At 40.9% G+C, this 12198-nt stretch overlaps 1 protein-coding gene across 1 annotated transcript in view; it reads left to right on the top strand.

Moving 5' to 3' along the window:
• Positions 1-12198, top strand: part of LOC116683586 (ras-specific guanine nucleotide-releasing factor RalGPS1-like) — a 106022-nt gene that overhangs the window by 6124 nt on the left and 87700 nt on the right. Inside the window, 4 exon segments of the mRNA XM_032509960.1 lie at positions 138-262; positions 3456-3560; positions 4849-4899; positions 8607-8690. Coding sequence (XP_032365851.1) covers positions 206-262; positions 3456-3560; positions 4849-4899; positions 8607-8690 — 297 coding nt within the window. The 5' untranslated portion in view covers positions 138-205.

The raw sequence follows: 12198 nt of genomic DNA, 5'->3' as shown, positions 1-12198 counted from the left end.
TGTGTGTGTGTGTGGAGGTCTAGTGTTTACTAGATTTCAGTGGAATCATTATTTCCACTAAACTGGCCATTATATACTCAAAAACCGTTGCAAACATTTAAAGCTAACTAATAAGGAAAAGATTCTTCTGTCTCCAGGCATGGCTGAGAGGTTATGTGCTCCTTCGTCGCCCTGACCTGTGCATCCCAGCAGTCCCTCTGTGAGCATGTATCGCAGGAACGGGCTTTCAGATGGCACCAGCATCCATTCAGTCACTTCAGAGGTACGAACAACGCATGCTGATTCCACTGTATCTTTTACTGCTCCTTGTAGACTTACTTTAAGATAACCTTGTTTTTATAGAAAATGTGACATTGTTTGAAGAAGTTTTTAGCTTTACTTTCAAGCAGGTAAATACCATGGCATGCACAGTTCAACACAGCGTGGCATCACAAGATGGCGGCCCCATATTAAAATTTAACACAGCCTGACACACTACAAAGCAGTGGTACTGACCTGATACTGTACAGCCATACCAGCTGCTGCAAAACAACAACAGAAACATGCCTATGCCTATCACAATCTGTGGGAAAGAACATAATTGGAGCATCTCTGTCTGGAACAGATTCTGACCTGATGATGATGATGCTACATTCACATCATATCATTTGGGACCAGTAGTTAAGGACTTATCCTGCTCTAGAACAATATAGGCTCGTTGGAGGTGATCCAGGTCTGCGCAGAATCGATCACCGGCGATCGGCGGCCGTTGCATGCTGGGTAGATTTGTGTCCGACTTGATCCCGACTTGCTCTGACGTCATGCACACGTGGGCAACGATAATCTCACGAGAGCGAGGCGGCCGCGGGTCTGAGACGCAGGCGGCGCTGTTGCTTTTCACCGACTGCAAGAGCCAAGCGGACCCAGAGCATGCTGGGAAACGCCGGCCTCTCAGCTGATCTTACAGCTGACTGGTTCAAAATCAACTCAACATGATGACATTTTATATAAACCTTTTATTATTTTCAAATCATAGGGATTTCAACTGCCATTGGTCTGATTTAAAGACTTATTCTGTACAGAACACATGTTGTGGCTGATAGTGATGTTTAGAAATCAGAGAGACTAAATCTGATCAGATCATGGATCATCTACAGTCTGTTGTTAATTAAAATCAGCAACAGATCTCATGTAGCACATTTTGATACTCTGTCATAATTTAAACAACTGGAGACTGGGTACCAGCTGATATGTGGGTCTTTGTCACATGGAGTAAGCAGAACCATCTCCAGCTCAACGTGACAAAGACTAAGGAGCTGGTGGTGGATCTAAGGAGAGCCAAGGCCCCAGTGAGCCCTGTTTCCATCCAGGGGGTCAGTGTGGACATGGTGGAGGACTACAAATACCAGAGTGCACTTAGACAATAAACTGGACTGGGCCAAGAACACTCAAGCCCTCTACAGGAAGGGCCAAAGCCATCTCTATTTTCTGAGGAGGCTGAGGATGTTTTATGAGTCTGTGGTGGCCAGTGCTATCCTCTTTGCTGTTGCATGCTGGGGCAGCAGGCTGAGGGTAGCGGACAGCAACAGACTCAACAAACTGATCCGCAAGGCCAGTGACGTTGTGGAGGGGAATCTGGACTCTCTGTGGGGGGTGTCAGAGAGGAGGATGCTGTCCAAACTTCATGCCATCTTGGACAATGTCTCGCACCCACTCCATGGCTTGTTGCTCAATCACAGGAGCACTTTCAGTGACAGACTCATTCTCCCAAAATGCACTACAGAGCGCCACAGGAAGTCATTCTTACCTGTGGCCATCAAACCTTAGAACTCCTCCCTCTGAGTGTCAGACACACAGACACTTAGAGGTTAAAACTGGACATTATTATCTGTTTTGTGCAATAACACTGGCCTGAAATGTTTGCAATACTCAACTGCTACTATAATTATCATTATTATTATTATTATTATTATTATTATTATTATTATTACATTTCACCATTGCAATTCCTTAATTATGTTAACTATGTAAATACTGTATAATAACATTCCTTTAACTATGTAAATACCGTACATATCCACACTCTTTATATTTCTACTCTGATATTTCTACTATTTGTGCTACTACAACACAGTTTCCCTTCGGGGATCAATAAAGTATTTCTGATTCTGATTCTGATCATCAGATGCCTCCCGATACGATATTATCACCACACTTATGCCACGATGCGATATTATTGCGATTTTAAACATGATGCAATATTCTGCAATGTATTGCAATTTATAACCTCTTTTCTAACTTCAAATTTTTCCCAGTTTCAAATGATGTCCCCAAAGGAAAACTTTGTGACCATCTGTTTAATCTAAACAGAAACATTTCTCTGTTTGTTCATATCACTTCAATTTTATTGCTGCAAAATGGGACAAACTGACCAACACATATATAATAATAGATAATTGGCGCCTGTGTATTGATACAGTATTGCTACTGAAAATGTTGCGATACTATGCTGTATCGATTTATTATTATTATTTTTTCCACCCCTACTTACCAGTAGAAAAACCTTTTAAAAATGCCTTGTTCCACGTGTGTTTTGTATGCATTTTGTCTTTTTCCCTTTTAAAAATGTATTAAAAGTCTGTTTTGTTGATTATTGTTCAAAAGCCCTTTAAATTAAGCAGGCTAGCTAAAATATAAGGTATGGCATTCATGCATTATTATTATTATTATTATTTGAAATAGGCAGTATGCTGTTTCTACTCACTCCTTTATTCCCCTTAATAACCCAGTGATTGACAGGTCCAGCAGTTGTGGTAAAATGGTTTTACGGTTTGTGTTTTGGGTCACGCTGTACATCATTAGACCGATAAATGGTGCCCTGTGGAGTAGGACAGAGACCCAAAAGGCCCAAGAGAACTCCTGGTCTATAGAGTAGTGCTCCTCCCCATCCTGCTGTATGGGTGTGAGCCATGGACCAATTGCAGGAGAAACCTGAGGGCCCTCGAACAACATCACCAAAGACACCTAAGGAAAATTGTGAATATCAACTGGCAGAACAGAAATACCAACGTCAGTGTTTTGGAAAAAGCCCACAAGTTCAGTATTACCACCACAATAATGCAGCACCAGCTTTGATCCTATACTCCCAGTTTAAGGAAGGTTGGCCTGCCCCTGCCAGTCCAAAGAAACCCTTTAAGGACAATGTACAGAAGACGTTGATTATACTCTGGACCAAAGCGCCAAGCAGGTGGGCAGAGAAACCAAAGCTGCATGACTGCCATTAGCATTATAAAGGCCTGATAGTAGCAGGGTAAAAAGACGAATTTAGGAATCTGAAGAAGTGAATAAATGACGCACTACATTTTGCCAACAAGACAAGGCACAGTACACAGTTGGATGACAAATGCTCATTATGTGGTTCCTGGCAGCTGGTCCATAGGTATGGAGTAGTTATATGAATAACGTGTGCCCCTCAGGCCAGCAGCAGCTCGGACTCTCTGGAGGAGCCTTGCGTTGACTACGCCAAGAGCTACGATGCCGTGGTCTTTGATGTGCTGAAGGTGACTCCGGAGGAGTTTGCTGTGAGTACACTCAGTATTTGTGCAGCATACAAGACGGATCAGATCTTACCTGGAAGACCTAAGCATACTATTAGAATACGTACTCTCACATGTTGAGGACAGGGAGGTTGATATTAGCTCTCTAAAGTACACTCTTCATGTGACAGCAGCGTTTGCCCTGTAATGCATTTTAGAATTCAAAGTTGAAAAGGATGCTGTGGTGCACAGACGTTTGAGCATAAACCGTAGAAATCCAAGCAGAGATGCACCATATGTCTTTTGCTTTGTAGCAGTCTGGTGTTGTTAACATGTAATATAAGGGGGAGGGGAACAATGTTACATTTATCAACATGTAACCTGATGCCTTCAGTTGTCTGAAGACATTTAATGAACTGAAGGAGAAGACTGATTGTAATATTAAGAGCCCTATCTAGCACCCAGCGCAGCTTAAGAGTTGACATCTGATTGGTTTATTGCATGTTACCCAGAATACACCTCTGATTAATGAAGACACTACGTACAACCCTATAGAACCAAGCGACAGTTGCACAGACCTTTTTTTTCGCTGTCAAACTAGCAAAAATGGATTTGGACAGGCTTTAAACGCACCGCTTAGATCGTTAAAATAGGGCCCTAAATTAGACTTTTTTTTTATGCCAAATTAAAAACCTCTACTGGCTGCAAGGTGTTTTATTGTAATAGTTTAATTACATTTTAAGTACTTTTATTATTGCTACATATTAGCTCCAAATATTTAGTCTGCTCTTGACAAAATCAGTGGCAAGTGGCAGCAGAGAGCGTTTGGTCCAGAACCAGATGTGGTTCTGAGATCTAGTATCCACACCAGGTCTAAGACTCAGCTTCCACCACCACAGCCTCATCTTAATGAACCTCCCACCTCTTTGGTTCTCCTCTTCAACCTGGGATTGGCAGAGTGCACTGAATGCTGCTTGCACTGCTTGTTGCGTTGCTACGACAACAGAACTTTTTCCGTCTTTATTTAGACAATAGATTTAAGGTTAGGATTTAGTCCCAATACTACTAAAACTACAGGAACTACAACTTAAGGCATCAAGGTTGTTACCACTCCAACACTACTTGAATCCTGCAGCCTCAGACACACAATCATCATTGATCTTTAGCAGTTATTCACACTGCAGCATTGGGCTCGTGTTTGTGTTCTCCCTTCTTTGTAATTTCATTATTTCATTCAGCTGATGTCATATGCACATACATATACATATACATACTGTTTGTTAATCTCCTGCATATTGACAGATAATATGGATTCTTTTTCTTGTGATATCAGAGCCAAATCACCCTGATGGATGCCCCGGTCTTCAAAGCGATTCATCCAGAGGTAAGAGAGATACATGTTGTCAGGTGGTTGGTTTCCTGAGCCTCAATTCCACTTAAATCTGTTAACTACTCATTCTCACCTTGTAGGAAAGCCATTTTCAGCTGTGGGGCACTTTAACCTCTCAGTAATGTATTGGTGGCATCTGTGTTAAAATAAAACAATAATCTATGATGATTGAACTCAAACTGTTTCTGAGTCATTTGCATCAGATTCCATGTACAACGGAGCCTGATCAAATCCGAAATGTTATGTAGGAAGCCATCACAGATCTACCCATCTGCACAGAAGGAATTCTGTTTCAAACACTTCCTATGCTGCCATTATGGCCTTTGCAACCACTGCCAGTGAATGAACCCTGACTGGTCTTATTGGTTAAATTGTTTCACTGACAACCCTGCTTACCCTTTGCTATTCAATACAATCCTAGTCACTGCTGTGCCCTGGACTGTAAGCAGGGACAGGCAGAAATGGTAGAGACATTAGGGACTGATTATTACATATCAACTCAAGATAAATCTGTCAGACAGTGCATGGTATACAGTCCCGTTCCCTCGTTCAACATGTGCTCACATTTTATTTCTAAAAAAGGCTATGGTTGTCAGTGGTGAGCATGGTTTTGTCCATCCAACACAGTCCAGTGCGTGTTATCTGAACGTCCGTGACCAGGAGCTGTAATCACAACACATCTTATCCACCAGGGGGAGCCCCCCTACTGTCAATGGCTCTAAAGCATCCAGATCCTTCTTGTTTTCCATATCTTCTTGATGAAACCAGCATACTATGTTCCATTAATAAACCAATCTCCAGTCATTGGTTGACAGAAGACATGACATGAAAAAATTACATGAGGTTGTCATCTAACACCATCTGCATGTCAGTACATTTCATTTTTTTCCTTTGATTTCCCCTGAATTTTTTCATCTTACAAACCCTGTTATCCAGAAATGACCATGAAATGGGCTTTAAAAATCCTTATGAACTCCTGAGACAAACTGGGCTCTGGGGATATTGCTACTTTATCAGCGCTGCTACTGCAGATTTCCAAGAAGCAGGCAGTTGCACTGTATACACATTGTAATATTCACACTTTACCTTAACTCACAACCCCTTAAGCAGAGCGGGAGATTTATAACATTGTGTGTGTGTGTGTGTGTGTGGGTGTGTACATATATATATATATATATCTCCACTCTGTATATAACATTTTAACATTCATATAATACAAAATGCATTAATACGGAACCGGCTCCTGTCTCGTTTTCAACGTAGTTTAGGCTTTAACACCTCTACTTAATCACCTAAATTAATCACGTCTAAATTAAACCTTTAATCATCTTGCTAAATAAATATGTGGCCTTTTCTGTGTAGTGTTCATTTTCTCTGTAGCATCTTAACGAGCATATTATATTTCAAACGAGTGTAATCATTTCCCTGTGACATTAGTAGAGGCATGGTTTAATAAACATAAGGGTGGGAAACACCGCAGGAGGAAATACTTTAGCCCTTGTGTTGTTTTCCAGTTTTCCATGCACTTGATGTCCTTCTGGGTCAAAATTAACACGTCTTTTACTTCCTTTTTACTGTTTTTTTTAAATATTACGTTTTTTTCTCTTTTTTTTTTAATGCACTTCTTCAATTTTTTGTCACTTCTTCAACGTTTTCAATGCCATTTTTCCATAACAACAACTTATTACCACTAGTTTAACATTTATTTCTGGAATACATGGTCAATACATTTCATTTATAAGAAATTATGCCTAATTTTGAAATGATTAGTTACTTTGACTAATATTAGAGGAACCTGTGTTGACGGATAATTAAATAGTGGTGCTGTGAGAGCCAAATTTAATATCTTGTATGACTTCCTTGAGCTTGAAGGACTGCATCCATTTGGTTTGGCAAGGATTCAGACCATGTGTTGATGAAGTCATCAGGAATAGCTAGGAAAGCAGTCCTGCTGCCTCCCAGAGTTCATCAATATTCTTTGGTTTGGTCTTCCATGCTTCCTCTTTCATCCCCCCCCCCACATATGCTCCATGATGTTCATGTCTGGTGACTGGGCCGGCCAATCCTGGACCATCTGGATCTTCTTCGCCTTGAGGAACTTTGAAGTGGAGATGGAAGTATGCAATGGAGCACCATCCTGCTGGAGAATTTGGCCTCTTTTATGGTTGGGAATATAAGAGGTAGCTAAGATGTCTTGGTATCTGAGACTATTGATGTTGCCTTCCACCCTGCAGATCTCTCGCACACCCCCATACTGGATGTTACCCCAGACCATGATTTTTCCGCCACCAAACGTCACTGTTTTCTGGGTGAATCTTGGATCCATGCGGGCTCCAGTAGGTCTCTTGCAATATTTGCGGCGACTGTGGTGTAATTCAACAGAAGATTCATCTGAAAAATCCACTTTCTTCCACTTCTCCAGCGTCCATCCTTTTAGCAAGCTGTGGGCCTTGGCACATGCCACACGGTTTTTCAATTGTCTTTTGTTTAGTGCTGGCTTCTGGGCCCTGATTCGACCATGGAGGCCATTTCGAGACAGAATCCGACAAACCGTTCTGGTTGACACAGGGACTTCAGGGGACCAGGTCTCGTGGAGCTCTGCTGCAGTGGGAAAATGGGCTGGCCTTGGATTTTGGAGCCAACAAACGGTCCTCTCGAGCAGTTGTCTTGCGGGGTCTACCTGACCTGGGATGTCAAAAACGTCTCCAGTGTCTTCAAATGTTTTGTATCCTCTGTCCTTGACGCTGAGACACATTGAAGGTGTCTGCCACTCAGCAGTGGATCTGGTCTTCAGCCTCTTGATAATCCAACCTTTAGTCTCAGGGGATCTTAGGCATGTTGCAGAGGTCTAGTTGCAGTTGATGTGAAGGTCTAGTGTACTGGGGGTGTTCTTATACACACCTGAGACCGATGGTCCATTATTAGTCCCAGGTGAAGCTCATATGACAAGGAGACAACACTTACGTCTTTGCAAAAATTGACTCAATGGGCTTTACCAAGCTGGGAATATTAGAATACTTTTGACAGCTTCGTTTTGCTCTGAAACATTACAAAAGCAGTTGGGATTAAAATTAGCCATTTCTTGTAAGTAAATCTTGATTAGAATATATTTCAGCGGCAATTCAGGTCAATTATACCAAGCGACAAGATTTGTCAGGGACTGTATTTTGAAGTTTAGTCAGGTTTTAAATCCATTTCATTTTTTTCAAATGATATAAAACTGAATTCCCAAAATTCAATGAAAGTATTTGTAATTGTACTTAACGTTTTGGGTAATTTGGTTAAAAAGTAACCCATATTTCTCTAATTTTGAGAAAGGGTCAAATTTGACCCAAAGACAATACAAGGGTTAACCTTGGACTAACAAGAGTGTAGTGCCTGCCTGACAAACCAATCTGTTAATTACTGTCTACGGTGATAAATAAGAAGAAAGAATGACTAAATGAGTGGAGAAAAATATTCATACCTAATTTTCCTCCAAGTTGCCATCTATCTTTTTTCTGTCTAATTTGATATTTTTTATTAAGTCATAACTTTGACTTTCCATTCAAAAAAGTGTGCCAGTCATCAGACTATTGCTTTAAATCAGTGTCCAACATGGGATTAAACGTAACGTCCATTCTCTAGTCTCAGCCACCAAACTCGTTGTGCTGTTAGAGATTCCTAAAATCAGTTTCTTAATGTGTTTTTTTGATTGGCAGGAGCTAGCTAGCTGCGGATGGAATGGGAAAGAGAAACACAGATTGGCACCCAACGTGGTCGCATTCACCCGCAGGTTCAACCAGGTACGTTTTAACAACATTCCTCAAGCAAATATTGAATCGCTTAATCACTACCATGTTTTCTATGTGAAATCCTTCTAGTTTGTGAAACACAAGTTATGGATTACAAAGTGTTGTGTTCTTAAATCTGCTCCAGCCAGCCAATGTCCTTATGCCATTTCTACGTAGGAGAAGAAGGTAGCATACATACGGTCATTTTCTTTACCTTAATCAGTGGATTGATTTTAATCTAAAAAAGATAATTGGTGGATGTTAATGCTGTTGGGCTTAATCTGAGTTTAAGCCCCAACATTAGTGCCGAGTAGTGTTAGCTCGCCCCTGCAAGGAGAGTGCTTTTCACAAACCTAGACTTAATGCTTCAGTTAAAGTTCACACTGGCTTCCAATAAACCAACCTTACCAGCTATAAAGCACTTTGGTGGTTCTTTTTGATACTTTCCTTCCTCATACAGGTTTTTTCATCTTTAAAGCTGCACTAATCAATATTTTTATGTTAAAGGTATAATATGTAATACTGACAGCTAGTTTTTGAAATAGTTACTGCAGTACAAATTAAAAATACTGGAGAGAGTTATTTCCCTCGCTCCCTCCTCCCCAGACACGTTGGTTGCCAGGCTGAAACCGCAGCAGCCACAACAGTGCTGCTAGACGCTTGTCTCACATATATTACTCCACAGCAGAGTAGCTAACGTTAGATGCTGGCTAAAAACTAAAAAACTACCTCGCCGTCCTCTCCACCCGACTGAAATATACACTTTAATGGCTTAGAATTACGGCAACAATCGCTAAACCCACTGCTAACTCACGGTCCCCTCTACCCAATTTACAGCCCCCCCTCCTCTTGGCTTAAAATAACTCACCGTTGTCGGCTACGCCCGCTAAAAGGCCACACGTTGTAAACAGCCGTGGCCTGCTGGCCTGGTCCTCTGGTAACGTTAGCAGGGTTAGCATGGCGGTGTTAGCCACGGTTAGCCAGGACCAGTCGGGGTCACTTTACTGGCTGTGTCTCAATTGTTTTTGCGAGTAACTAAACAACGCTGGTACTCTAGCCATATAATTCAATGTGAGTACGCAAATGTTGAAATGTAAATCTGGTGACCCGGCCTGGCTGTCCAACTGGCCTGTTGATACCAACACACAGGCACAACACAGACAGACATTACGGAAGGGAAATTACAAAAGGAGAAAATACTGGCATTAGCATTGTTGTCAGAGAAGATAGTATTTCAACTTTACATGTTTTCTTAATATCTGGTGATGCATTGGGGTAATTTTTGGATTTATTACAGTAAATTTATTACATATTGGACCTTTTAAGATTATATTAAATGGGTAGCAGCAGTAGCAGGCAGCTGGTTTTAGTGAAAACGCTTAGATAAACCCACTGTAAAATAACTGGTAAGGAGCAGCACTGCTGCACAGGTAACCAGTGAAAAGGGGCCAGTACACGGGTGATAAGGTCTCTCTTCCTGATACCTGCTAGTCTTTCTGTTGCATTTTGAACTAGCTGCAGGCGAGGTAGGGCTGACATAGAGAGAATTGCAGTAGACTCTTGACAGGCAGGAGACTCTCACATTGTATAGTCTGTAGATCTATAATGAGCAGGAATGATTTTATTTTAGCAAGTGATCGATGATGGTAGAAGCTAGTGCTGACAGCTCAAAGAATGATAAATAACAGAGTAACTTTAAACTTGACGACAAAAGCCATAGGATTCTGGTTTCGGAGTTGTTTGCAGGTCCGAAAATTAGGAAGAAAATTCTGGTTTAACTGATGTCAGTGTTTTGCCATCCACGATTTTACACCCTCAATGCAATTTAAAAGGGCGGTAACACTGCATGGATAGCAATATTTCAGCAGGAGGTACAGCTGTGTACTGTCGGCATAACAATGGCAGGAGATATGTTTTCAGAAAATAGCAGGGAAGCATGTAAAAGTAAAATAATATAGGTTTTAATATGGAGCATTGTGGTACTGAACACTATTGATTGTAACTGAAGCTTACTTGTCTCAGACGTAAGAGGCAAACAACTGTTGTTCCAATCCCTGAATGCCAACAAAATGCTTTAAAGGTCCCATAGCATGAAAATGTCACTTTATGAGATTTATCAAAATTAATATGAGTTCCTCCAGCCTACCTATGGCCCCCCCTAGTTGCTAGAAATGGTGATAGGTATAAACCGAGCCCAGATAATTTGGTCTACCCATGAGGGAGAGAGACTTCATGGCTTTCAAACAAGCAAAGTGGCAGTTGGTCAAGGCCACACCCCCTAGATCCACCTAAGGTCTATATAAAAGAGACTTCAGATACAGTATTAGGGGACCACTAAGGTCTATATAAAAGAGACTTCAGATACAGTATTAGGGGACCACTAAGGTCTATATAAAGAGACTTCAGATACAGTATTAGGGACCACTAAGGTCTATATAAAAGAGCTTTCAGATACAGTATTAGGGGACCACTGAAGGTCTATATAAAAGAGACTTCCGATACAGTATTAGGAGACCACTGAAGGTCTATATAAAAGAGACTTCCGATACAGTATTAGGAGACCACTAAGGTCTATATAAATGAGACTTCAGATACAGTATTAGGGGACCACTAAGGTATATATAAAAGAGACTTCAGATACAGTATTAGGGGACCATTAAGGTCTATATAAAAGAGACTTCAGATACAGTATAAGAAGATCACTGAGGTGTATATATAAAAGAGACTTCAGATACAGTATTAGAGACCACTAAGGTCTATATAAAAGAGACTTCAGATACAGTATTAGGGACCACTAAGGTCTATATAAAAGAGACTTCAGATACAGTATTAGGGCACCACTAAGGTCTATATAAAAGAGACTTCAGATACAGTATTAGGGAGCACTAAGGTCTATATAAAAAAGACTTCAGATACAGTATTACGGACCACTAAGGTAAGCCTAACTTTACTTCTGATGTCGTCATACAAAGAGTATCATAAAAATCTTCTCCCCTCATCCACAAATGGAGCAAAATTGATATGATAGTATTTACATGTTTTTGACATTAAAGAATTCCGCTCAATTCCAACCCGTAGCTCTGTTGTCTGTAAATGTGGAGGTCTGTTAGTAGAGAGAAACTAACCAATCAGGTCTGTTAGTAGAGAGAAACTAACCAATCAGGTCTGTTAGTAGAGAGAAACTAACCAATCAGGTCTGTCAGTAGAGAGAGAAACTAACCAATCAGGTCTGTCAGTAGAGAGAAACTAACCAATCACGTCTGTCAGTAGAGAGAAACTAACCAATCAGGTAGTCAGTAGAGAGAGAAACTAACCATCAGGTCTGTTAGTAGAGGAAACTAACCAATCACGTCTGTCAGTAGAGAGAAACTAAACCAATCAGGTCTGTTAGTAGAGAGAAACTAACCAATCAGGTCTGTCAGTAGAGAGAAACTAACCAATCAGTTCTGTTAGTAGAGAGAGACTAACCAATCGGTCTGTCAGTAGAGAGAGAACTACCCAATCAGGTCTCAGTAGAGAG

This window comes from Etheostoma spectabile, unplaced genomic scaffold (assembly GCF_008692095.1).
Source record: "Etheostoma spectabile isolate EspeVRDwgs_2016 unplaced genomic scaffold, UIUC_Espe_1.0 scaffold00019055, whole genome shotgun sequence".
Classification (NCBI taxonomy): domain Eukaryota; kingdom Metazoa; phylum Chordata; class Actinopteri; order Perciformes; family Percidae; genus Etheostoma; species Etheostoma spectabile.
The sequence above is the reverse complement of the archived record's forward strand: the minus strand, read 5'-3'. Positions and strand labels throughout refer to the sequence as shown.